General features: G+C 43.2%; 1 protein-coding gene across 1 annotated transcript in view; it reads left to right on the top strand.

Moving 5' to 3' along the window:
• The first annotated feature begins 3,937 nt into the window (after positions 1 to 3,937).
• LOC115167017 (72 kDa type IV collagenase) overlaps positions 3,938 to 26,455 on the top strand; it is a 28,687-nt gene continuing 6,169 nt past the window's right edge. Inside the window, exons 1-10 of the mRNA XM_029721025.1 lie at positions 3,938 to 4,281; positions 4,724 to 4,950; positions 5,756 to 5,904; positions 6,443 to 6,571; positions 6,813 to 6,986; positions 7,776 to 7,949; positions 12,663 to 12,836; positions 13,121 to 13,276; positions 13,511 to 13,637; positions 24,936 to 25,072. Of these exons, the coding sequence (XP_029576885.1) occupies positions 4,126 to 4,281; positions 4,724 to 4,950; positions 5,756 to 5,904; positions 6,443 to 6,571; positions 6,813 to 6,986; positions 7,776 to 7,949; positions 12,663 to 12,836; positions 13,121 to 13,276; positions 13,511 to 13,637; positions 24,936 to 25,072 (1,603 nt within the window). The 5' untranslated portion in view covers positions 3,938 to 4,125. The remainder of the gene's footprint in view (positions 4,282 to 4,723; positions 4,951 to 5,755; positions 5,905 to 6,442; positions 6,572 to 6,812; positions 6,987 to 7,775; positions 7,950 to 12,662; positions 12,837 to 13,120; positions 13,277 to 13,510; positions 13,638 to 24,935; positions 25,073 to 26,455) is intronic.

The following is a 26,455-nucleotide window of genomic DNA, read 5'->3' as shown; positions in this document are numbered from 1 at the left end:
GACGACATAAAATACAAAGGAGGGAATCAACACATGCAGACATTTGCAATCAAAACAACAAGAACACACACGCACGCACACACACACACATGGAGGAGCGAGAACTTGAGAGTCGCTGCCTTCAATCTAAAGGAGCTGTGGCAGTAAACAAACAGAGAATAAAAGAAACAATTTACATGCAAATCAAAGTTTATCATCTCAATCTCTTTATGCCCGTATCCCCCGCAAATTTGCATTCATATGCACAAAGGCATTCACTTAGCTGTTACCCAAGTTCACACGCCTCAGCATTTTCTATTTGGAAAAGGCAGGGTGCATGTACATTTAATGGGCATCCCTCTCTATTTGTCAGAGATGTGAGAGATCTGTGTGTGTGTGTGTGTGTGTGTGTGTGTGTGTGTGTGTGTGTGTGTGTGTGTGTGTGTGTGTGTGTGTGTGTGTGTGTGTGTGTGTGTGTGTGTGTCCCACTCCCTGCGTGTCAGTCTGCGCAGATGGCTGCATGTATCAGTGCATGAAATGAAGCCCTGCTCTGCAGTGACAGGCCCAGAATATTGTAGGCAAATTGATGTTACATTTACTCTGCTTTAGCCACAAACAGGCCTATGCTATGAAAAATTAACTGTACTCTTGGCTAAAAGCACAGGAAATTGGTTTGTGAGATAAGCCACAGAAATCCTATTTGCTAGCTACAGTATATCCGTCTGTCTGTCTGTCAGATCTCTGGGTAAAGTCCTTTGGCTTCCTCTATTAAGGAGTCAGTCCACAGTCATACTGTCAGGGGTAATCCACAGTGATAGGAGAAACAAAGAGATGTCAAATGGAGTTAGGATATCTCTTAGAGATCCTGAGCCTATGTGATGCGGCTGGCCTAGTGTTGCTCTATGTGAGCTACTGATGAGAAAGAGATGCATGGCTTTGTTCAGCCACTAGAGGGAAATGATACAAATCCACAACCCTTTCATGATGAAGCATCAAGGAGGTTCAATTTGAGCAAATACTATTGGCCTATTTATCTATACCAACTCAGTGGCATTGTGGTTAAATGTCTGTTGGAAGGTTGGGAGTTCGATCCCCGACTGAGTCACTGCTTGGCACTTAGCATTAAGGAGATAGATAGATTAGTGTCTTGTCCAGGGGGTGTAGTTGTACATCAAGCTGCCTCACCGAACAGGGCAGACTCCTGCTCCTATGAGCTGCTCTGGCTCGTGGAAGGCTACTTACTATATATCTGTTCTAGAGTATAACAACAGCTCAAGGATACGATGTTAATGGGACTGCATTCAGCTTGATGATATGGGCCAAGATTGCCATTGGTTCAATACTGTATGGAAACAAAGGTAGCAAACAAGAGTCAAGAATTACTATGTCTTTAAACAAAACACATTTCTAAGTGAGATAATGACAGCTAGCCAAAGTCTATGTTGCCTTGTGTGGTGCCCAATTAAATAGTTCCCCATGATTTTCCTGACTACACTTCTTTAAGTACATAATGTATTTACACAGCATGACCACCAGATGTCAGCCTTTCACCTCATATTGCATCACACTGAGAGTTTAGAGATGGAGCATAATCTGGCTGAGACTGAGAGGACCTCCATGTATTCAATGTTGTAGTGGGTTACATCCTATGACTGTCTTTGGTGGTTTCCTTAAATAAATGCAAAATGTAAGTAAAGTCCTAATGAAAGGAAAAGATCAAAGCAGAAGCTGCTCGATGTCTATTGTTGAGCCATTCGACACATTCAACAAACTGCCATTATGTTGTATAGGCTGCTATACTCTACCATCCCTGTCATACTGAGGAGCCTATGAACATAGGCCTATTATTGGGCCATGTGAAATTGGGGTTTTGGGTCGGATTGCGATTTTAGGGAGGACAAAACTTATCGATACCGATATATATATATCTGCCAATTACAGCAGGAAATTAAAAAGTGACATTGTTCCACACTGAGTTCTCTTAAATTGCCATCCAAAAGAGCAATTGTCCAAGAAATTAGCTTCAAATGTTGATTTCTTACACAGTGACAATAATGACATCATGATAATGGCCACAAGTGTTCAGATAAGCATGAGATTAACTTTTTTGAATATCGGTTATCGGTGGGATTGTCACACGATATCGATATATCGGCTCTAATCTCCATGACAACACTAGAGATGATGTATTGTCACCATCATGGTTGAATTATGAAAATGCCTTCGTTTTGCTATAGACTGCTAACTTTCCAAGATTATCATTTATTCTCCATAATACATTTTCCAAGAGGCACATTTTGAAATAAAAAGACAGTCGCACAAGATCAGCACAGAGGCTGTGTGAAGAGATTAAGGGATGATTTACTTTGCATCCATTGGTTGGCATTGGCACCACTGTTCACCATGAGAGTCCGAACAGCAAAAGGTCCAACAGCAAACTCTCAGAAGCTGTGAAAAAAAGAGCAGAATAAAGTGCATTCCATGACATGTTCACATGGAATTAGTGCTTGATATAGCTAGTGCTTGATGTAGCCTAGTCTATGAGAGCAACATTGCTTTTCTTATCATGATTTGAAGCTATACATATTTTTTTGGTCAACATAACATTAAAAAACATAGTATTTTTTGTTATGGTAAGAAACAGTATTAGTAGGCGGTCTAAGTTTGCTAAGGTACATTCTTAGAAAAAGGGTTCCAAAAGGGTTCTTCGGCTGACCCATAGGAGAACCCTTTTTGGTTCCAGGTAGGACCCTTTTTGGTTCCAGGTAGAACTCCTTAAAACGCTCTGGAAAGAGTTTTACATGGAACTCAAAAGGGTTCTACCTGGAAATAAAAGGGTTCTACCTGGAATCAAAAATGGTTCTTCAAAGGGTGCTCCTATGGTGACAGCTGAATAACTTTTAGGTTCAAGATAGCACCTTTCTCTCTAAGAATGAAGTAGTAAGCCACACCTAGGCCTAGGATACAAAATGTACTGTTCCTTGCAGCAACAGGTGTCAGGTAAACATTTTTGCTAACGGCTTTTGTAGGCATTTTGCTAACATAATCACAAATGTCTTAAAAGAGGCGCTGGATCCAGGACAGAACAGGTGAACTCTCAACGTCAGGGCCTGGTTATAGAGCGCCTTTGAACTCATGTTCCAACTTTTTCAGTGGTTTTAACATTTTGTTAAACTTAACTATTTCTAGCAATATTAGGCTACACGCTACAAATTTCGTTGTCACTGTTAAAGTGGTTGTTTTGACGCAACATTTGTCTCTTTCCTTATTTCATGTCATGATCTGGGGTTTGGTCCTCTGAGTGGATGAATGCGGTGTATAGGAGCTCATAAACATTTGCTAAAACTTATGTTTCGAACACACCGACAGAGTCACTGCATTTTGGTACACCAGAATTAAGTTCATTTCCAATGAAAGCTACATTTGTCTTGCAGCATTGCGTTGCAGAGGTAGATGCAGTGCGTTCGGTGTGGTGCATATGTTGGATTTATTGAACATATGCATCAAACTATATGTATAGATGGCTTGACAGAAATGGTAGCAGAAGGTGCGTTCTGTGTGGTGCATACGTTGGATTTATCGAATGTATGCGTCAAACTGTATGCGTAGACGGCTTGACAGAATTGGTAGCGAGAAGTTGAATACATATCCAGATGATGCTGCGTACTGTGATCGAAACGTTACAAGACATTCCCTGTAGTCCCATGGCCTCTGTTCGTCGGTAACCTAGAAAGGCGCGCTCTTTATGCTGAATTTTCCCTATCTGTTTGGTTTCATTGTCAATCTATCTACTATTTATGCTGGATTCGTGCCATCATTGTACCCGCTTCAATGTATGCGCAGATACAACGAATAGACCAAGGGAGGCTAGGAATTACGCAGTAAACTCGTAATTAGAACAGGTCTCCGGTTACATTTCTCCAACGTTCCCCGATTTGGGGAGACTGCGCAGTCTGTAGCCTATACTTCCCGTGGCAAGCAGCATAAAAAATTGTATGTGTAAGCACAACTGAGTTAACAGACCTGGGTTGCAGTGCAGAATGTCCCGTTGAGGAGAAGATAAAGCAAGAGGACTACATCCAGCCCAGAAGCGTTCTGTTTTTCTCCATCCTGATTACATACACAGCGATTCTCCACCGGGGAAAGATGGGGTGCCACACGGCATTTAGCCCCCGACACCTTGTCCTCAAAGTGTTTTTGGTACAGTTAATCGCCTTTCTCCAGAAAACCTCTGCAGCTCCCTCGCCCATTATCAAGTTCCCAGGAGACGATAGTCCAAAAACAGACAAAGAAGTGGCTCTGGTAAGTGTTCCATAAACAACTTTTCATAGTGGGAATGTAATGTGACTTTCGCTTCAAACTACTTTATCGGTTATTTTCAATTAATTCAGGAAGATAGAACTTAAATGCCATTCGACCATTTGTGAATTACTTTAAAATGACATCATTCATGAAACTCATAATGTTTTGGCTTCAGACCTGATCGTTGGATACACACTGGGTACACACTGGTTGAATCAACATTGTTTCCACTCATTTCAATGAAATTACATTGAACCAAGTGGAACAGACATTGAACTGACATCTGTGCCCAGTGGAGATGTTTCATTGTGTAATGCACACAAATGTTCATGTATTCATTGATACAGTATGTCTACATGGATGAATGCACTATATAGAATAGGAAGGCATCAGAATAGATCCTATATCAACTCATAGGCTGTTCTTTTATTCCCTTCTGCAGCACTATCTGAACAAGTTCTATGGCTGCCCACAAGACCGATGTAATCTCATGGTGCTGAAGGACACCCTGAAGAAAATGCAGAAGTTCTTCTCGCTACAAGAGACGGGCGAGATCGACCCCAAGACAGTGGAGATCATGAAGAAGCCCCGCTGTGGAGTTCCTGATGTTGCCCAATACAACTTCTTCCACAGGAAACCCAAGTGGCAGCAAAACGCCATCACCTACAGGTCAGTGGTCAAAACATGTTCGTTTGGCCCAAAGAGTGTTTTGGTATAGGGAGTTGTGCAATAGGGTTGTACTCCATATAACTCCCTATGTTGCTGTGCAATGTGCTGACTGCTGAACTAAGGAAATGACTCCTCCAGCCCCTGCAGCTTGTTTTGGGGAGATGAAAACCTCAACTATGTGCTGCCCACCAACCCAACCACAATCTGCTAACTCCAAGATTCCTGTACAATGTGTGCTTGTTTTGATATTTTTAATTTGAGGTTAAGAAGAGAGTAAAGTTCTGTTGTTTACATCAGCCCTTTCTGTGTCCTCATGACCACTCAGACTCACTGTATGCACCATGGGAAAAACAAAGATGGGGAGAAGTTAACCAAAACAACAAGAGACAGAGGGTTGTAATGCTCAGACAGACTCACATAGCAGGGGTTAGTTGCTGGACTCTCTCATGAAGCATTCTAACCACATGAGTCATAGGCAAGGCCTGAAGACTGATGGACTTTTTGTCCAGAAGGGGGGTTTAGGAAAGCTCTGCTCTATTGCTTTTGTCCTGTAAATAGAAGAGTGGAGTGTACAAGCTTTTGTCTTCTGCATTTTGACATAGGTGAATCTCACGTTTGAGGGTTTTATATGCTGACATTGGTCCCTCTGCTTGCATTACGTGCATTTCCTCAAGCATACCTAGTCAATCGCACAGTAATATTCCATTATGTAAGATGTATGATGCAGCGCATCTTCAGCCAGGGATGAGCTGTTTTAATGAGTCTCCTCCTCAGTTTCTTCTCCTCTCTGTGTTCCACCTCTCAGGATTCTAGGCCACTCTCCTGACCTAGACGAGGAGACTATTGATGACGCCTTCTTAAGGGCCTTCAAAGTGTGGAGTGACGTCACCCCACTCAAGTTCACCCGCCTCATGGATGGAGAGGCTGACATCATGATTAACTTTGGCCGCAACGGTACGGTATTACAGAACAGTTTAGACTTTTATATTCTGCTGAATGTACTGTATGAAACGTCAGCAATGCCGGATGATGAGTAGCCTAGTTAAACAAGACTTAATTCTGCTCTCACCTTCGTTCACACTGGTTTAACCAGGCTACTCATCATCCGGCTATTGTGCAAAAGGGCGGAAGTGGCTGGGAACTAGATTAGATGATGGGTGCTCAGCTAATCGTATAGTACCGTAGGCCTGCCTATGTGTGAGTTACTAGTTGCTCTTTCTCTGGGTTCCCTGTGTCTCACATAAAGTCAATATTCTCATGGCGAACATATCACTGTCTGACCGACTTGTGGTCAAAACAAGCCCAGAATGACATGTTTTCATTACATGTCTTCATGGCACCAACCCATACGTGATCTACACTGTTGAAGTCTAACACTAGCTACTTCAGAGACAGTTCTATTCTGAGTTGAATCCATCCAGCAAGGCTGTAATTGTATACTGATCTGTGCCTTGAGTCCTTTTGTTTTAACCCTTGTTATGTGAATCCACAGAGCATGGAGATGGCTACCCCTTCGATGGTAAAGATGGTCTGCTGGCTCATGCCTTCGCTCCTGGACCAGGCACCGGGGGAGACTCCCACTTTGATGACGACGAGCAGTGGACCCTGGGAGAAGGACAAGGTACTGGAGACTGTACTGTCTGAGTTGTAAATAAAGTCTGTAAATAAGAGTTCATCCTGATCTAATATATAAACCTACTTGTTTTTACTTATCACCTATTTATTCATGGTCATACATGCCACGTTTTTCAAGCAATTTGCGGTTAACATTTCACCAATGAAATGGCTGAAGCGCACAGTATCGGATACAGCTCTGTTTGATCATCACCTCTCCCCTCACCCCATCCCCCTCCTCTCCACAGTTGTGAAGGTGAAGTTTGGTAATGCAGAGGGGGAGTTCTGTAAGTTCCCCTTCATGTTTATGGGGAAGGAGTACAACAGCTGTACCAATCAGGGCCGTGATGATGGATTCCTCTGGTGCTCCACCACATACAACTTTGACGACGACGGCAAATACGGTTTCTGTCCCCATGAATGTGAGTAGGAGCCAAAATGCTGTGTTTTTCATTTTCCTCTAAAGAGTTCCTGTGAATGTATTGTGCAAAAGAGTTCTAGTATGCATTTTGATATCTACATGGAGTGTATAAAGTTAAGTGTTGCAGTCCCTCAAGGAACGTTTATTGTGGTGTTTAGCTGTAGTTTCTGACGAGGAGTAGGCCAGGAGTTACTCCAGGTGACAGGTTTGTGATTAGTTAGAACAAGCTGTGTTGCTGTTGGACTGGGACCAAGTGGGTGGGAGTCCATTCTGGGAAACTGGTGTTGTCTGGGTCATAAAATACTCCCACTTCTCTGTGTTGCTGGGCCAGATTCATGAAGCTTTTCATCAATCCTTTTGTCTGTCTGTTTGTGTTGCTGTCCATGGTACTGACATTAGGGTATAGACTCACCATAAATGAGCGCAAAGACATATTGATACATATTGGCTTACAGTCGACTCATATGAGACCAACAGTCTTTATGAAACTTCCTAACTGGTTATCCTTTGATCTTGAGAAAATGGCGTACTCAGTGAAGTCTTGTGAAACATTTCTCTTGTTGATAGTTTTATGGACTGTTGATATACTGTAGCAATAAACATTTTAGTCTGGACAGAGTGGATGTGTAACACCCTGACAAAGAATGATTTTGCGGTTCAGTTAGCTTAAGATTGAATCTGTGAAATCACTCAAACTCAGGCTCAACGTAACTGCCATGGCATTTTATTAAATTATGAAAACCTACTGTAAACTCTATATAGATAATTCCTTCAACTTCCTGTGTTACAGTGCTGTTCACCCTGGGTGGAAACGCGGACGGAGCTCCCTGTAAGTTCCCCTTCACGTTCCAAGGGGAGAACTATGATGGTTGCACCACTCAGGGGCGTGACGACGGCTACCGCTGGTGTGCTACGACTGAGAACTATGACAATGACAAGTCCTACGGGTTCTGCCCTGAAACAGGTAGGTTCCCAGTTCATACTGCCCAAGCCTGAAGGGGTCTCTCCGTCCATATAGCATACAAGCCTCATCAGCTGTGTTAACCCAAACCGCTAAGGGCACTGATACATCCAACAGACCTAACTGTTGCATGGAAACCTTCATCTGAGGATTATATTGAAATATGTGTGTGCTTCGATTGTACTTGAGCCAGGTTGTGTGTGTGCGTGCTAGCGTGTGTTAGTGGTGCGCGGGTCAGCTGTTTCTTCACCCGCCCACTATTGCTATTAACCCATCCGCAACCGCCCGACTATATGTGATAGTGAAAGTCTGAGGCCTCACCCAACCCTAACCTGAATGTAGAAAATGCGCTATAGTGTCGAGGCTGTGGGTAACTGGTGAAAAGGAGTCAGGCGCAGGAGAGCTGAGATGCGTGGACAAGGTATTTAATACATGAAAACCACCAGTATAGAAACAGTACAACGGTGCGTGAAATATACCGGTACCACGAAAATGACACGGGTGCATAGTACAAACCCCGGCAACAAAATACCAGCCGTCAGATACAGCCATCAACATGGAACAAATACGCACAATTACATGTGGGAAACAGAGGGTTAAATAATGAACAGGTAATGGGGGAATTGAAACCAGGTGTGAAAAACCCACAGACAAAACAAATGGAAAATGAAAAGTGGATCGGCGATGGCTGGAAGACCGGTGACGTTGACTGCCGAGCGCCGCCCGAACAAGGAGAGGGACCGACCTCCGCGGAAGACGTGACATATAGGCTACTGTCAAAGACGGCAGAACAATGTTTTGACGTAGGGTACAGGATATTTCTTTTGCCTGATTTAGATATGTGTCTGCTTATAATTTACAACATTTTGGTGGGCTATTTATTAGCCAACTTGTCTATAATTAGATACATGTAGCTGTCATTATACAGTGCACACATTTTGTTACGTTACAGCCTCATTCTAAAATTTTTTTTAGAATAATTACCCCATAATGACAAGGCGAAAACAGGTTTTTTGAATTTTGTGCAAATGTATTAAAAATAAAAAATCTGAAATACCTTATTTACATACACTACCATTCAAAAGTTTGGGGTCACTTAGAAATGTCCTTGTTTTCCATGAAAACATACATGAAATAAGTTGCAAAATGAATAGGAAATATAGTCAAGACGTTGACAAGGTTATAAATAATGATTTTTAATTGAAATAATAATTGTGTCCTTCAAAAATTGCTTTCGTCAAAGAATCCTCCATTTGCAGCAATTACAGCTTTGCAGACCTTTGGCATTCTAGTTGTCAATTTGTTGAGGTAATCTGAAGAGATCTGCACCTCCCACAAGTTTGATTGACTTGATGGGCACTTCTTACGGTCAAGCTGCTCCCATAACAGCTCAATAGGGTTGAGATCCGGTGACTGTGCTTGCCACTCCATTATAGACAGAATACCAGCTGTGCTTTGGGTCATTGTCCTGTTGTAGGAGGAAATTGGCTCCAATTAAGAGCCGTCCACAGGGTATGGCATGGCGTTGCAAAATGGATAGCCTTCCTTCTTCAAGATCCCTTTTACCCTGTACAAATCTCCCACTTCACCACCACCAAAGTACCGCCAGACATCACATTGCCTCCACCATGCTTGACAGATGTCGTCAAGCACTCCTCCAGCATCTTTTCATTTTTTCTGCGTCTCAGGAATGTTCTTCTTTGTGATCCGAACACCTTTTTTTTGTCTGTCCATAACACTTTTTTCTAAATCTTCCTCTGTCCAGTGTCTGTGTTCTTTTGCCCATCTTAATCTTTTCTTTTTATTGGCCAGTCTGAGATATGTTTTTTCTTTGCAACTCGGAGTCGCCTCTTCACTGTTGACGTTGAGACTGGTGCAGGTACTATTTAATAAAGCTGCCAGTTGAGGACTTTTGAGGCGTCTGTTTCTCAAACTAGACACTCTAATGTACTTGTCCTCTTGCTCAGTTGTGCACCGGGGCCTCCCTCTCCTCTTTGTATTCTGGTTAGAGCCAGTTTGCGCTGTTCTGTGAAGGGAGTAGTACACAGCGTTGTACGAGATCTTCAGTTTCTTGGCAGTTTCTGAATAGCCTTCATTTCTCAGAACAAGAATAGACTGATGAGTTTCAGAAGAAAGGTCTTTGTTTCTGGCCATTTTGAGCCTGTAATCAAACCCACAAATGCTTGGGGATAAAACAGTTTTTACCCCCAAGCCATAAGATTCCTGAACAGGTAATCAAATGGCTACCCGGACTATTTGCATTGTGTGCCCCCCCCCCCCCCCAACCCCTCTTTTACGCTGCTGCGACTCTCTGTTTATCATATGCATAGTCACTTTAACTATACATTCATGTACATACTACCTCAATTTTCCCGACCAACCAGTGCCCCCACACATTGGCTATCTGCATTGTGTCCCGCCACCCACCACCCGCCAACCCCTCTTTTACGCTACTGCTACTCTCTGTTTATCATATATGCATAGTCACTTTAACCATACCTACATGTACATACTACCTCATTCAGCCCGACTAACCGGTGCCTGTATGTAGCCTCACTACTGTTATAGCCTCGTTACTGTATATAGCCTCGCTACTGTTATTTTTCACTGTCTTATTACTGTTGTTTTATTTCTTTACGTACCTATTGTTCACCTAATACCTTTTTTGCACTGTTGTTTAGAGCCTGTAAGTAAGCATTTCACTGTAAGGTCTACACCTGTTGTAGACCTGACAAATAAACTTTGATTTGATTTGATGCTCCAGATACTCAACTAGTCTAAAGGCCAGTTTTATTGCTTCTTTAATCAGAACAACAGTTTTTGGCTGTGCTAACATAATTGCAAAAGGGTTTTCTAATGATCAATTAGCCTTTTTAAAATGATAAACTTGGATTAGCTAGTTTCCAGCTACAATAGTCATTTACAACATTAACAATGTCTACACTGTATTTCTGATCAATTTGATGTTATTTTAATGGACAAAAAATGTGCTTCTCTTTCAAAAACAAGGACATTTCTAAGTGGCGCCAAACTTTTAAACGGTCGTGTAAGTTTTCAGAACCTTTGCTGTGAGACTTGAAATTGAGCTCAGGTACGTCCTGTTTCAATTGTCCATCCTTGAGATGTTTCTACAACTTTATTGGAGTCCACCTGTGGTAAATTCAGTTGATTGGACATTATTTGGAAAGGCACACACCTGTCTATATAATGTCCCACAGTTGACAGTGCATGTCAGAGCAAAAACCAAGCCTTGAGGTCAAAGGAAATGCTTAATTCTGCAGGAGTTATTTTTAAGGCTATGTGAGAGGTTATAGACCTACAGTCAGTGTCCAGATTTCACTTTCCATTAACCAATCTTAACAGTAGGCTACAGTTCCTTTGACATGCCATAGGCCTATTTGAAGTCTCGTCTTGTGGCTGTGGAATTGGTGTACCACCTCACAATCATCACACATAAGATAGCCGGTACTGCTATGTTACTGCTAATCCTCTTTTACCACTTCTCCAAATATTTTCTGAACATTACTTTTCTGGCCCTCCTTCCTATTTGTTTTCAATTCTCCTTTCGCAGCTTTTGTCTTATTGAATTCAACTTCGACAATGTCCTTCTTGTCTCTGTGTATTGACGTGAACTTTTTCTGCCCATTAAGAAAAGCATTATTTGGCTTTCTGCCCATTCCCAAAAGCATTATTTGGTGATTGGCGGTGTAAGCTATTTGGCACACGTACAGTTAAGTCCTGAAGCTTAGGCTTATGCACTAATACCAGATAGCCTAAAATAATGAAATAAAAACCTCAATGTAACCTATATATATTGCACAAGAATTATACATTTATGGATTTTTTTAAAGGTATTGTTTCTCTTTATTCAACCCGCCCGCCCGCCTACCCACCCACCCTTCAGCCACACAATATTTAATGACCCTAAACCCATCCTCCCGGGACTGCAGGTTATGAGTCAACCTGCGCATCACTAGTGTGGGTGCTTGCATTTATTAGTCAAGGTGTGCTGTGCTGATGCCTCCATGTATTGGTGTAGGAGAATGTTATAATGTTCCAGACCTATGGTTTCCAATCTTGCAGCAGCTAGTCTCCTGAATGACTGTAAAAGTATTTTACTGAGTGGCTGCTGGCTGGGGTTATTTTCCATTGTGTCAGTGGGGCTGGCTCAGGGCTTTGGGGTAGAGTCGGGAGAGTGAGAGAGCGGGATATGGGGAGAGAAAGAGAGGCAGAAAGGGAGAGAGGGGGGGGGTTTAAGGCTGAGGTTTTCATCTGGTTCTAATTGGTTGGGAATGCTGGTGTGTGTGTGTGTGTGTGTGTGTGTGTGTGTGTGTGTGTGTGTGTGTGTGTGTGTGTGTGTGTGTGTGTGTGTGTGTGTGTGTGTGTGTGTGTGTGTGTAAGAAGCACTGAATAAGAAACAGGCTGCTTAACAAACTACACAAGCCCAGTGCTGTACCAACCCAGATCCCAGAAATAATATTATCATGCAGGAAAAGAAAAGCCACTTTTTGGAGAGTGGTATTTGGTTTTGTTTTGGATATACCGTAGACACAAAATACATCTGATGTCAATGTCATTACAGTCATGGTAGTTTCTCAAGAAAATCCATTTAGCAATTCAACCCAAATCAAGTTGATATCTTTAAGCACTACCTTATCGGCTCATTAAGAAAAGTCCATTTGGTTCTGAAATATGTATTTTTGTTCACCCATGCAGCCATGTCCACCGTTGGAGGAAACTCTGAGGGTTCCCCCTGTGTGTTCCCCTTCACGTTCCTTGGAGACACTTATGACAGTTGCACCGCTTCTGGACGTAGCGACGGCAAGATGTGGTGCGCCTCCACCAAGAGCTACGACGATGACCGCAAGTGGGGCTTCTGTCCTGATCAAGGTAAATATGGAATCGATGACCTTTGACATTATGCTTGTTTGTAGGTGGTTTTAGCAGTTTAGTGGACAATGACAATTCATGTTTATTTATTTGAATAATTTGTATTATTATTCTGTTTTATTCATTAATGTATTTAGTCATTCATTGTCTATGCAGAATGAAGGGAAAGTGGCCATCAGGAATTTCCCAACATGGAAACTATTCTCATTCACCTGACTATATCTTGACTTGTTATGCTTTGAATATGTGTTGCTGTATCTCTCACTCCTATTGGTGTTGTCCAGGCTACAGTCTGTTCCTGGTTGCGGCCCATGAGTTTGGCCATGCCCTGGGCTTGGAGCACTCCCAGGACCCTGGTGCTCTGATGGCCCCCATGTACACCTTCACCAAGAACTTTAGACTGTCCAACGACGACATCAAGGGCATTCAGGAGCTCTATGGTCAGTTTGAAATTCTTATGTACTGCTTATGGGTTATGTATGGGTTATAAATGTGTTATGAAGTCATTATGTAGGTACCTTTTTAAAATAACGTGTAACCATGACTTCACCCGCCGTTCATAACCAGTGTACTTTGGTGAATGTCCTGCAGGTAACAAATGTATTTCTCCTTGTTGAAGGATATCAATCTCATCTACTCATTGCTCACCATGTTGCCTCTCCTTTTCCTCTCAGGTGCTGGTACAGACAAGCCCGTGCCTCCCACCCAGGGCCCAGTCACTCCTATGGACATCTGTAATGAACCTGTGGTGTTTGATGCTGTGGCCCAGATCAGAGGAGAGACCTTCTTCTTCAAGGACAGGTAAATGATTTACTGGGGATTCTACAGTATTACTTCTGATCGCCAATGGTTAGAGCAACATTTGACTTGTAGGTAATACACTTTGTTTGGCAACATGCTTTTAGAGAAGACCAATCTGACCACTGATCTGTCAACAGGAAACAGGCAGAAAGAACATATAACCCGAAGACTCTGTGGTTAGAGACATTGGAGCAGATCAGAGTCCACATGTTAGACCTCACAATCCACAACTAAATCATTTCACCACAAACAATGGGTAGTGTAATAGGGGGCTTTGTTTGGTCTCAGAATGAATTATTATCTCTTGGCAATCAGTTGTTTTGTCTGAATGAAGGCGATGGTGTTATCTCTGTCTGAGCTCTAATGCTTATCCCATACTGTGATAAGTATAAAGTTATGAAACAGCTGGTAATAATAACCACTCTCACAATCCTGTATCAACTATGGTAAACCAAAATGGCTGCCTGTTATTAAGATTGTAAACCAGACCCTACTATACAGTACAGGGTACAGACTTCAACTGGGATTGTCCTATGTAGTGTAGAAAAGGAGAAAAGGAATAGGCTTTCTGTATCTCTCCATCTTACATTATCTGTTGTGGTTCATTCTCAGCTTTCCATGACTCAGTGTACTTTCCCTCTGAAACATGAACTCTTCACCACAACAGATGAATCCTGTCTGGGACAAATTATGTTAGGAACACTTTCAACCCAAACAATAACCTCTGGCATGCAATCCAAATTACAACATTTTTACTGAAAAGCAGGTTTAGATTAGGCTTCATTGGACATTTTATATGTTCCTTCTCAGACATTACCGCCACATCTTTTAGCCTTCAAAGTTTTAAGGTGAGCTTTACTATATATCTGTCATTGCTGAGTTGGAACGGTGTCCAAAGCAAACAAGTATACTTTTTTGACTCAAAAGACTGCAGTCATTCAGCCTGCCTGGCTTTGCCCCCTGCCCACCCTGAGTCTGGGGCTGGAGGGAAACCACCCTCAAATCCTGCTTTAGTTCATAGAATCCTGCTTTAGTTAGGAGTTAAGTCTTCACTCGCTGTGGTTCACCATGCATTAAGGCTGTTCAGGGAACAGGGACAAACATCATGCTGAAGGCTGTTCTGTGGACTTTAAACTACTGTATAAACAGTGTAGTGTTTGGTTGATGTGTCAACGTAATATTAACTGTTAAAGGATGGAGGACTGCCAATTAAAACCGGAGTCTGGTTTTAACAGTACAATTTCTCTCAGTAGAATTAGTTTAGAAATGATTTGACTATGCCTGTAAGTCATATCTTTGATTGGGTTAGTTTGGTTATTTTTTAGGTATATCGTCTGTTGTCTGCTGCTCAAACATCCTAGAGAATCCAAATCCACAAGATATCTAGCCACTATAATAAAAGTTGCCAGAATACCCATACAGTGATGTGTTGTGGACAAGACACTAGACCTGGGGATTTCTGGAGAGATTCTCCATTTCCTCATCAGCAAGATCATTGTCTCATTCAAAATGATTTGCGGTGTTCTAGTTCTAGATATCACATATACCATGATATCATTAACAATGACACATATTCAATGATAGCTATAATTATGGGGTGTATCTCTCAGATGGAGGGAAATGCCATTACGGAGGGAGTTACGGCTGTAGGATCTTCATTTGAGCCAGTTTGCTACAGTAGGGAAATAATCCTGAAGCAAAAGGAATTGTGAATAATTATGTGGATCATAATTAATGGATTTTTTTTTTGTAGGGGTTGATACATTTTAAGTTTGTGCAAATCGAGTCTGAAATGTTAAAGTGGAAATTACAAACTTTAGAAGCCTTTTTAAAACTTGAATAAACTGCCGTGCAGGAAAATTCTCATCAACAAAAGCGTGATCAAATTAAGATCCTACATCTCTATGGAGGAGTTACAATAGCAAACCCATAGCTGCATGATATCTGGACTCAGAGGGCCAGTTAGGCTGTATCTCAGGTTTCAGTGGTGGGATGACTTTGGTCCCTAGTTATTCATTGTTGGCTCTAGGTCACCAGATGGTTTAGCTATAAGAGCCATGGAGCAGAGGAGTGAGAAGAGATGGAACAGAGATCGTGAGAGTGAGGAGGGATTCAATATAGAGAGAAAGAGAGAGAGTGAGGAGGGATTCAATATAGAGAGAGAGTGAGAGAGTGAGGAGGGATTCAATATAGAGAGAAAGAGAGAGAGTGAGGAGAGATTCAATATAGAGAGAAAGAGAGAGAGTGAGGAGAGATTCAATATAGAGAGAGAGTGAGGAGAGATTCAATATAGAGAGAGAGTGAGGAGAGATTCAATATAGAGAGAGAGTGAGGAGAGATTCAATATAGAGAGAGAGTGAGGAGAGATTCAATATAGAGAGAAAGAGAGAGAGTGAGGAGAGATTCAATATATAGAGAGAAAGAGAGAGAGTGAGGAGAGATTCAATATAGAGAGAAAGAGAGAGAGTGAGGAGAGATTCAATATAGAGAGAGAGTGAGGAGAGATTCAATATATAGAGAAAGAGAGAGAGTGAGGAGAGATTCAATATAGAGAGAAAGAGAGAGAGTGAGGAGAGATTCAATATAGAGAGAGAGTGAGGAGAGATTCAGTATAGAGAGAAAGAGAGAGAGTGAGGAGAGATTCAATATAGAGAGAGAGTGAGGAGAGATTCAATATAGAGAGAAAGAGAGAGAGTGAGGAGAGATTCAATATAGAGAGAGAGTGAGGAGAGATTCAATATAGAGAGAGTGTGAGGAGAGATTCAATATAGAGAGAAAGAGAGAGAGTGAGGAGGGATTCAATATAGAGAGAAAGAGAGAGAGTGAGGAGGGATTCAATATAGAGAGAGAGAGTGAGGAGAGATTCAATATAGAGAGAAAGAGAGGGAGTGAGGAGGGATTCAATATAGAAAGAGAGAGAGTGAGGAGGGATTCAATATAGAGAGAAAGAGAGAGAGTGAGGAGAGATTCAATATAGAGAGAAAGAGAGAGTGAGGAGGGATTCAATATAGAGAGAGTGAGGAGAGATTCAATATAGAGAGAAAGAGAGAGAGTGAGGAGGGATTCAATATATAGAGAAAGAGAGAGAGTGAGGAGGGATTCAATATAGAGAGAAAGAGAGAGAGTGAGGAGCGATTCAATATATATAGAGAGAGAGAGAGAGAGTGAGGAGAGATTCAATATAGAGAGAGAGTGAGGAGAGATTCAATATAGAGAGAGAGTGAGGAGAGATTCAATATAGAGAGAAAGAGAGAGAGAGTGAGGAGGGATTCAATATAGAGAGAAAGAGAGAGTGAGGAGAGATTCAATATAGAGAGAAAGAGAGAGTGAGGAGGGATTCAATATATAGAGAGAGAGTGAGGAGAGATTCAATATAGAGAGAGAGTGAGGAGAGATTCAATATAGAGAGAAAGAGAGAGAGTGAGGAGAGATTCAATATATAGAGAGAGAGTGAGGAGAGATTCAATATAGAGAGAGAGTGAGGAGAGATTCAATATAGAGAGAAAGAGAGAGAGTGAGGAGGGATTCAATATAGAGAGAAAGAGAGAGTGAGGAGGGATTCAATATATAGAGAGAGAGAGAGAGTGAGGAGAGATTCAATATAGAGAGAAAGAGAGAGAGTGAGGAGGGATTCAATATAGAGAGAAAGAGAGAGAGTGAGGAGAGATTCAATATAGAGAGAAAGAGAGAGAGTGAGGAGAGATTCAATATAGAGAGAAAGAGAGAGAGAGTGAGGAGAGATTCAATATAGAGAGAAAGAGAGAGAGTGAGGAGAGATTCAATATATAGAGAGAGAGAGAGAGTGAGGAGGGATTCAATATAGAGAGAAAGAGAGAGAGTGAGGAGAGATTCAATATAGAGAGAAAGAGAGAGAGTGAGGAGAGATTCAATATAGAGAGAAAGAGAGAGTGAGGAGAGATTCAATATAGAGAGAAAGAGAGGGAGTGAGGAGGGATTCAATATAGAGAGAAAGAGAGAGTGAGGAGAGATTCAATATAGAGAGAAAGAGAGAGTGAGGAGAGATTCAATATAGAGAGAAAGAGAGAGAGTGAGGAGAGATTCAATATAGAGAGAAAGAGAGAGAGAGGAGGGATTCAATATATAGAGAGAGAGAGAGAGTGAGGAGAGATTCAATATAGAGAGAGAGTGAGGAGAGATTCAATATAGAGAGAAAGAGAGAGAGTGAGGAGGGATTCAATATATAGAGAGAGAGAGAGAGTGAGGAGAGATTCAATATAGAGAGAGAGTGAGGAGAGATTCAATATAGAGAGAAAGAGAGAGAGTGAGGAGGGATTCAATATATAGAGAGAGAGAGAGAGTGAGGAGAGATTCAATATAGAGAGAAAGAGAGAGAGTGAGGAGAGATTCAATATAGAGAGAAAGAGAGAGAGTGAGGAGAGATTCAATATAGAGAGAGAGAGTGAGGAGAGATTCAATATAGAGAGAAAGAGAGGGAGTGAGGAGAGATTCAATATAGAGAGAGAGTGAGGAGAGATTCAATATAGAGAGAGAGTGAGAGAGTGAGGAGAGATTCAATATAGAGAGAAAGAGAGAGAGTGAGGAGAGATTCAATATAGAGAGAGAGTGAGGAGAGATTCAATATAGAGAGAAAGAGAGAGAGTGAGGAGGGATTCAATATATAGAGAGAGAGAGTGAGGAGAGATTCAATATAGAGAGAAAGTGAGGAGAGATTCAATATAGAGAGAGAGAGAGAGAGTGAGGAGAGATTCATTATAGAGAGAAAGAGAGAGAGTGAGGAGGGATTCAATATAGAGAGAAAGAGAGAGAGTGAGGAGAGATTCAATATAGAGAGAAAGAGAGAGAGTGAGGAGAGATTCAATATAGAGAGAAAGAGAGAGAGTGAGGAGAGATTCAATATAGAGAGAAAGAGAGAGTGAGGAGGGATTCAATATATAGAGAGAGAGAGAGAGTGAGGAGAGATTCAATATAGAGAGAAAGAGAGAGAGTGAGGAGAGATTCAATATAGAGAGAGAGTGAGGAGAGATTCAATATAGAGAGAAAGAGAGAGAGTGAGGAGGGATTCAATATATAGAGAGAAAGAGAGAGAGTGAGGAGAGATTCAATATAGAGAGAAAGAGAGAGAGTGAGGAGAGATTCAATATAGAGAGAAAGAGAGAGAGTGAGGAGAGATTCAATATAGAGAGAAAGAGAGAGAGTGAGGAGAGATTCAATATAGAGAGAAAGAGAGAGAGTGAGGAGGGATTCAATATAGAGAGAGAGTGAGGAGAGATTCAATATAGAGAGAGAGTGAGGAGAGATTCAATATAGAGAGAAAGAGAGAGAGTGAGGAGAGATTCAATATAGAGAGAAAGAGAGAGAGTGAGGAGGGATTCAATATAGAGAGAAAGAGAGAGAGTGAGGAGAGATTCAATATAGAGAGAAAGAGAGAGAGTGAGGAGAGATTCAATATATAGAGAGAGAGTGAGGAGAGATGAAGACTCAAGTCAATAAGCAAAGATTAGGATAGAGACTACTAAGGTTATTGGCATTTCGTTTCCTCAGACAAAAAATTGTTTTCATGGAGCTGTCAACCAATATCAAGGTTAATAAAAATAGCCTAGGGCCCATTAGGATATTAATTTCTGTGTGCATCCATTTTGTTTTGTTCTGCTTCTCCCTATTTTTAGGCAGCAGTGAAAATACAGAGACAGATAAATAGGGAAGTCACAGACTGGAGGGCAGTCACCAGTCTAGTGGGCCAATGTAATGTCTGGAGGGCAGTCACCAGTCTAGTGGGTCAGTGTAATGTCTGGAGTCTGGAGGGCAGTCACCAGTCTAGTGGGCCAATGTAACGTCTGGAGGGCAGTCACCAGTCTAGTGGGCAAATGTAATGTCTGGAGGGCAGTCACCAGTCTAGTGGGTCAGTGTAATGTCTGGAGGGCAGTCACCAGTCTAGTGGGCCAATGTAATGTCTGGAGGGCAGTCACCAGTCTAGTGGGTCAGTGTAATGTCTGGAGGGCAGTCACCAGTCTAGTGGGCCAATGTAATGTCTGGAGGGCAGTCACCAGTCTAGTGGGTCAGTGTAATGTCTGGAGGGCAGTCACCAGTCTAGTGGGTCAGTGTAATGTCTGGAGGGCAGTCACCAGTCTAGTAGGCCAATGTAATGTCTGGAGTCTGGAGGGCAGTCACCAGTCTAGTGGGTCAGTGTAATGTCTGGAGGGCAGTCACCAGTCTAGTGGGCCAATGTAATGTCTGGAGTCTGGAGGGCAGTCACCAGTCTAGTGGTCCAATGTAATGTCTGGAGGGCAGTCACCAGTCTAGTGGGCCAATGTAATGTCTGGAGTCTGGAGGGCAGTCACCAGTCTAGTGGGCCAATGTAATGTCTGGAGTCTGGAGGGCAGTCACCAGTCTAGTGGGCCAATGTAATGTCTGGAGTCTGGAGGGCAGTCACCAGTCTAGTGGGCCAATGTAATGTCTGGAGGGCAGTCACCAGTCTAGTGGGCCAATGTAATGTCTGGAGTCTGGAGGGCAGTCACCAGTCTAGTGGGCCAATGTAATGTCTGGAGGGCAGTCACCAGTCTAGTGGGTCAGTGTAATGTCTGGAGGGCAGTCACCAGTCTAGTGGGTCAGTGTAATGTCTGGAGGGCAGTCACCAGTCTAGTGGGCCAATGTAATGTCTGGAGGGCAGTCACCAGTCTAGTGGGCCAATGTAATGTCTGGAGTCTGGAGAGCAGTCACCAGTCTAGTGGGTCAGTGTAATGTCTGGAGGGCAGTCACCAGTCTAGTGGGTCAGTGTAATGTCTGGAGGGCAGTCACCAGTCTAGTGGGCCAATGTAATGTCTGGAGGGCAGTCACCAGTCTAGTGGGTCAGTGTAATGTCTGGAGGGCAGTCACCAGTCTAGTGGGTCAATGTAATGTCTGGAGGGCTACTAGACTGGACACAGTGTGCATCAGTTTAAAAGTGTTGTCACCCAGCTAACACTTTTTTGAGAGCAGATCCCTCTGGTGTAGGTAGAATCCTCTCTCTGGTGTAGGTAGAATCCTCTCTAATCTCTCTGGTGTAGGTAGAATCCTCTCTAATCTCTCTGGTGTAGGTAGAATCCTCTCTCTGGTGTAGGTAGAATCATCTCTCGCTAATCCCTCTGGTGTAGGTAGAATCATCTCTCGCTAATCTCTCTGGTGTAGGTAGAATCCTCTCTAATCCCTCTGGTGTAGGTAGAATCCTCTCTCTGGTGTAGGTAGAATCCTCTCTCTGGTGTAGGTAGAATCATCTCTCTAATCCCTCTGGTGTAGGTATAATCCTCTCTCTAATCCCACTGGTGTAGGTAGAATCCTCTCTCTGGTGTAGGTAGAATCCTCTCTCTGGTGTAGGTAGAATCATCTCTCTAATCCCTCTGGTGTAGGTAGAATCCTCTCTCTGGTGTAGGTAGAATCCTCTCTAATCTCTCTGGTGTAGGTAGAATTCTCTCTCTAATCCCTCTGGTGTAGGTAGAATCCTCTCTCTAATCTCTCTGGTGTAGGTAGAATCCTCTCTCTAATCTCTCTGGTGTAGGTAGAATCCTCTCTCTAATCTCTCTGGTGTAGGTAGAATCCTCTCTAATCTCTCTGGTGTAGGTAGAATCCTCTCTAATATCTCTGGTGTAGGTAGAATCCTCTCTCTAATCTCTCTGGTGACGGTAGAATCCTCTCTCTAATCTCTCTGGTGTAGGTAGAATCCTCTCTAATCTCTCTGGTGTAGGTAGAATCCTCTCTAATCTCTCTGGTGTAGGTAGAATCCTCTCTCTAATCTCTCTGGTTTAGGTAGAATCCCCTCTCTGGTGTAGGTAGAATCCTCTCCCTAATCTCTCTGGTGTAGGTAGAATCCTCTCTCTAATCTCTCTGGTGTAGGTAGGAGCCTCTCTCTAATCTCTCTGGTGTAGGTAGAATCCTCTCTAATCTCTCTGGTGTAGGTAGAATCCTCTCTAATCTCTCTGGTGTAGGTAGAATCCTCTCTAATCTCTCTGGTGTAGGTAGAATCCTCTCTCTAATCCCTCTGGTGTAGGTAGAATCCCCTCTCTGGTGTAGGTAGAATCCTCTCTCTAATCCCTCTGGTGTAGGTAGAATCCCCTCTCTGGTGTAGGTAGAATCCTCTCTAATCTCTCTGGTGTAGGTAGAATCCTCTCTCTGGTGTAGGTAGAATCCTCTCTCTGGTGTAGGTAGAATCATCTCTCGCTAATCCCTCTGGTGTAGGTAGAATCATCTCTCGCTAATCTCTCTGGTGTAGGTAGAATCCTCTCTAATCCCTCTGGTGTAGGTAGAATCCTCTCTCTGGTGTAGGTAGAATCCTCTCTCTGGTGTAGGTAGAATCATCTCTCTAATCCCTCTGGTGTAGGTAGAATCCTCTCTCTAATCCCACTGGTGTAGGTAGAATCCTCTCTCTGGTGTAGGTAGAATCCTCTCTAATCTCTCTGGTGTAGGTAGAATCCTCTCTCTGGTGTAGGTAGAATCCTCTCTCTGGTGTAGGTAGAATCATCTCTCTAATCCCTCTGGTGTAGGTAGAATCCTCTCTCTAATCCCTCTGGTGTAGGTAGAATCCTCTCTCTGGTGTAGGTAGAATCCTCTCTAATCTCTCTGGTGTAGGTAGAATTCTCTCTCTAATCCCTCTGGTGTAGGTAGAATCCTCTCTCTAATCTCTCTGGTGTAGGTAGAATCCTCTCTCTAATCTCTCTGGTGACGGTAGAATCCTCTCTCTAATCTCTCTGGTGTAGGTAGAATCCTCTCTAATCTCTCTGGTGTAGGTAGAATCCTCTCTAATCTCTCTGGTGTAGGTAGAATCCTCTCTCTAATCTCTCTGGTTTAGGTAGAATCCCCTCTCTGGTGTAGGTAGAATCCTCTCTAATCTCTCTGGTGTAGGTAGAATCCCCTCTCTGGTGTAGGTAGAATCCTCTCCCTAATCTCTCTGGTGTAGGTAGAATCATCTCTCTGGTGTAGGTAGAATCCTCTCCCTAATCTCTCTGGTGTAGGTAGAATCCTCTCTCTGGTGTAGGTAGAATCCTCTCTCTAAGCTCTCTGGTGTAGGTAGGAGCCTCTCTCTAATCTCTCTGGTGTAGGTAGAAACCTCTCTAATCTCTCTGGTGTAGGTAGAATCCTCTCTAATCTCTCTGGTGTAGGTAGAATCCTCTCTAATCTCTCTGGTGTAGGTAGAATCCTCTCTCTAATCCCTCTGGTGTAGGTAGAATCCCCTCTCTGGTGTAGGTAGAATCCTCTCTAATCTCTCTGGTGTAGGTAGAATCCCCTCTCTGGTGTAGGTAGAATCCTCTCCCTAATCTCTCTGGTGTAGGTAGAATCATCTCTCGCTAATCCCTCTGGTGTAGGTAGAATCATCTCTCGCTAATCCCTCTGGTGTAGGTAGAATCATCTCTCGCTAATCCCTCTGGTGTAGGTAGAATCATCTCTCGCTAATCCCTCTGGTGTAGGTAGAATCATCTCTCGCTAATCCCTCTGGTGTAGGTAGAATCATCTCTCGCTAATCCCTCTGGTGTAGGTAGAATCATCTCTCGCTAATCCCTCTGGTGTAGGTAGAATCATCTCTCGCTAATCTCTCTGGTGTAGGTAGAATCATCTCTCGCTAATCCCTCTGGTGTAGGTAGAATCATCTCTCGCTAATCCCTCTGGTGTAGGTAGAATCCTCTCTCTGGTGAAGGTAGAATCCTCTCTCTAATCTCTCTGGTGTAGGTAGAATCATCTCTCTAATCTCTCTAGTGTAGGTAGAATCCTCTCTCTAATCTCTCTGGTGTAGGTAGAATCCTCTCTCTAATCTCTCTGGTGTAGGTAGAATCATCTCTCGCTAATCCCTCTGGTGTAGGTAGAATCATCTCTCGCTAATCTCTCTGGTGAAGGTAGAATCCTCTCTAATCTCTCTGGTGTAGGTAGAATCCTCTCTCTAGTGTAGGTAGAATCCCCTCTCTAATCTCTCTGGTGTAGGTAGAATCCTCTCCCTAATCTCTCCTGTCTCAGCATGGTGATGGAAAGCAGATCTGGACATGAAGGATGAGTAAGACATCGTGGTGGTCTAACTTCACTGTGTGCTCAGCACCTTATTTACAGTCAATGGCTCAGCACAGGGCTGGGTGGGAAGTCTGCAGAATAATCCACTGAACTGAACCCACGCACACTGTCACTGTTCACTGGCCTAGTGATTTTTTATTTAACCGTTATTTAACTAGGCAAGTCAGTTAAGATCAAATTCTTATTTACAATGACGGCCTACACCGGACAAACCCAGACGACACTGGGCCCAGTCATGGTCGGTTTGGCCGGTGATGAGGTGGGCCTGTATGGGATCGAGACTCTGAACACAGACAGCCCTGCTAGCTAGGTTTCTCTAACATCTCTGGCTGCATTTTATGCAGGAAGTGTATTACGCATGCATCCAGAATGTGACAACAATGAGTGAAATGATGAAATCTCTGTGACCCAGATATAGGATTTCCTGTAATCTCACAATCAGAGGTGGACATGAATTGTCTTCCTGTCTGATTTAGGGTCAGGTTGGCTTGTTTTGTGGGACTAATTCAACATACCTCAACCTTGAATAGATTGCTATAGCAGATCATCATATGACTACTTTGTCCATATCTGCATAGCATTTTATAACCATTAACAGGCTTTATCTATCTGAGAAATATCTGGCTCTTTGAAAAATAGGTCAATGGAAAAGACTTGGGGAGCTGCTGCTGCTGTTGTTGCTCATGCAGCTGCCTGTTGGAAATCTGGGCAAGATGGGTCTTGTTCCCCTGGCTTCGATAAACACCGGTCCTAACGAGAACCAGATGCTGAATGAATCAGGCTATTGTGGCTTCGCTGCTGAAACTCTCCCTCTCACTCACTGCCCCTTTCTCTCTTTCCCCCTTACTTCCCCCTCTCACATCTCTTACTGCCCTTCACTTTCACCTCTCCCCTCTCTCTTTCCCTCTTCCCTCTCTCTTTTCCTCTTTCCCCTCTCTTTCCCCCTTCCCTCCTCTCCCCTCTCTCTTTTCCCTCTCTCTTTCCCCTCTCTCCCTCTTTCCCCTCTCCCCTCTCTCTTTTCCTCTTTCCCCTCTTTCCCCCTTCCCTCCTCTCCCCTCTCTCTTTTCCCTCTCTCTTTCCCCTCTCTCCCTCTTTCCCCTCTCCCCTCTCTCTTTTCCTCTTTCCTACTCGCCCCTCTTTCCTTCTCCCCTTTCTCACTGCTTCTCTCCCGTCTCCCCTTCCCCCCTCTCCTCTCTTCCCCAGCGCCCTCTACTCTCCCCTCTCTCCTCTCTGTCCCCTCTTACATGATTTGAACCAGTAGGTAACTCCTCTCTCTGCTCTCTCTATCAGGTTCATATTCAGGTCAACCAACTTCCGGGGCAAGCCTTCAGGTCCCATGCTGGTAGCCACCTACTGGCCTGAGCTCCCTGTCACCATCGACGCTGCCTATGAAAACCCACTGGAGGAGAAGACTGTGTTCTTTGCAGGTAATGTATGTATGGGAGACTGAGTTGTGCCATCCACCGTTGAGATACAGTTTCTTCGGAAATTATTCAGACCCCTTGACTTTTTCCACATTTTGTAATGTTACAGCTTTATTCTAAAATTGCTTTTTTTAAAAACACACAATATCCCATAACGACAAAGCGAAAACAGGTTTTTAGATTTTTTGGGGAAATGTGTTTTTTTATACATCTTATTTACATAAGTATTCAGACCCTTTCTATGAAATTAAGTTCAGGTGCATCCTGTTTATATTGATCATCCTTGAGATGTTTCTACAACTTGATTGGAGTCCACCTGTGGTAAATGCAATTGATTGAAAAACATGAGCTGGCGCACACACAGAAAAAATATTTTGTGTGGAGGTGCTGACTAACGGCGAATAAACTATAAATATAAAGAGAGTCGCACACTCCATATATAAATTCACGGTAATTTATTGGGTAAATCACCAATGTTTCGGCATCACTGTGCCCTTTCGGACATGATTTGGAAAGGCACAAACCTGTGTATATATAAGGTCCCACAGTGGACAGTACATGTCAGAGCAAAAACCAAGCCATAATGTCGAAGGAATTGTCCATAGAGCTCCAAGACAGGATTGTGTCGAGGCACAGATCTGGTGAAGGGTACCAAAAAAATTCTGCAGCGTTGCAGGTCCCCAAGAACACAGTGGCCTCCATAATTCTTAAATGGAAGACGTTTGGAACCACCAAGACTCTTCCTAGAGCTGGCCGCCTGGCCAAACTAAGCAATTGGGGGAGAAGGGTCTTGGTCAGGGAGGTGACCAGAGCTCTAGAGTTCCTCTGTGGAGATGGGAGAACCTTCCAGAAGGACAACCATCTCTGCAGCACTCCACCAATCAGGCCTTTATGGTAGAGTGGCCAGACGGAAGCCACTCCTCAGTAAAAGCCACATGATACCCCGCTTGGAGTTTGCCAAAAGGCACCTAAAGACTCAGACCATGAGAAACAAGATTATCTGGTCTGATGAAACCAAGATTGAACTCTTTGGCCTGAATGCCAAGCGTCACGTCTGGAGGAACCCTGGCACCATCCCTACGGTGAAGCATGGTGGTGGCAGCATCAGGATGTTTTTTGCGGCATGGACTGGGAGACTAGTCAGGATCGAGTCAAAGATGAATGGAGCAAAGTACAGAGAGATCCTTGATGAAAACCTGCCCCAGAGTGCTCAGGACTGGGGCGAAGGTTCCCCTTCAAACAGGACAACGACCCTTAGCACACAGCCAAGACAACGCAGGAGTGGCTATATTAAATACATTTAATGAGACATATATTAAATACATTTTATGAGCCCTACATTAACCACATTTAATGAACCCAAACCCAAAAACGCCCAAATAATTG

This window comes from Salmo trutta, chromosome 29, assembly GCF_901001165.1.
Source record: "Salmo trutta chromosome 29, fSalTru1.1, whole genome shotgun sequence".
NCBI classification, from domain to species: Eukaryota; Metazoa; Chordata; class Actinopteri; order Salmoniformes; family Salmonidae; genus Salmo; species Salmo trutta.
Note: the sequence above shows the minus strand (reverse complement) of the source record. Positions and strands in the feature narration are given on the sequence as shown.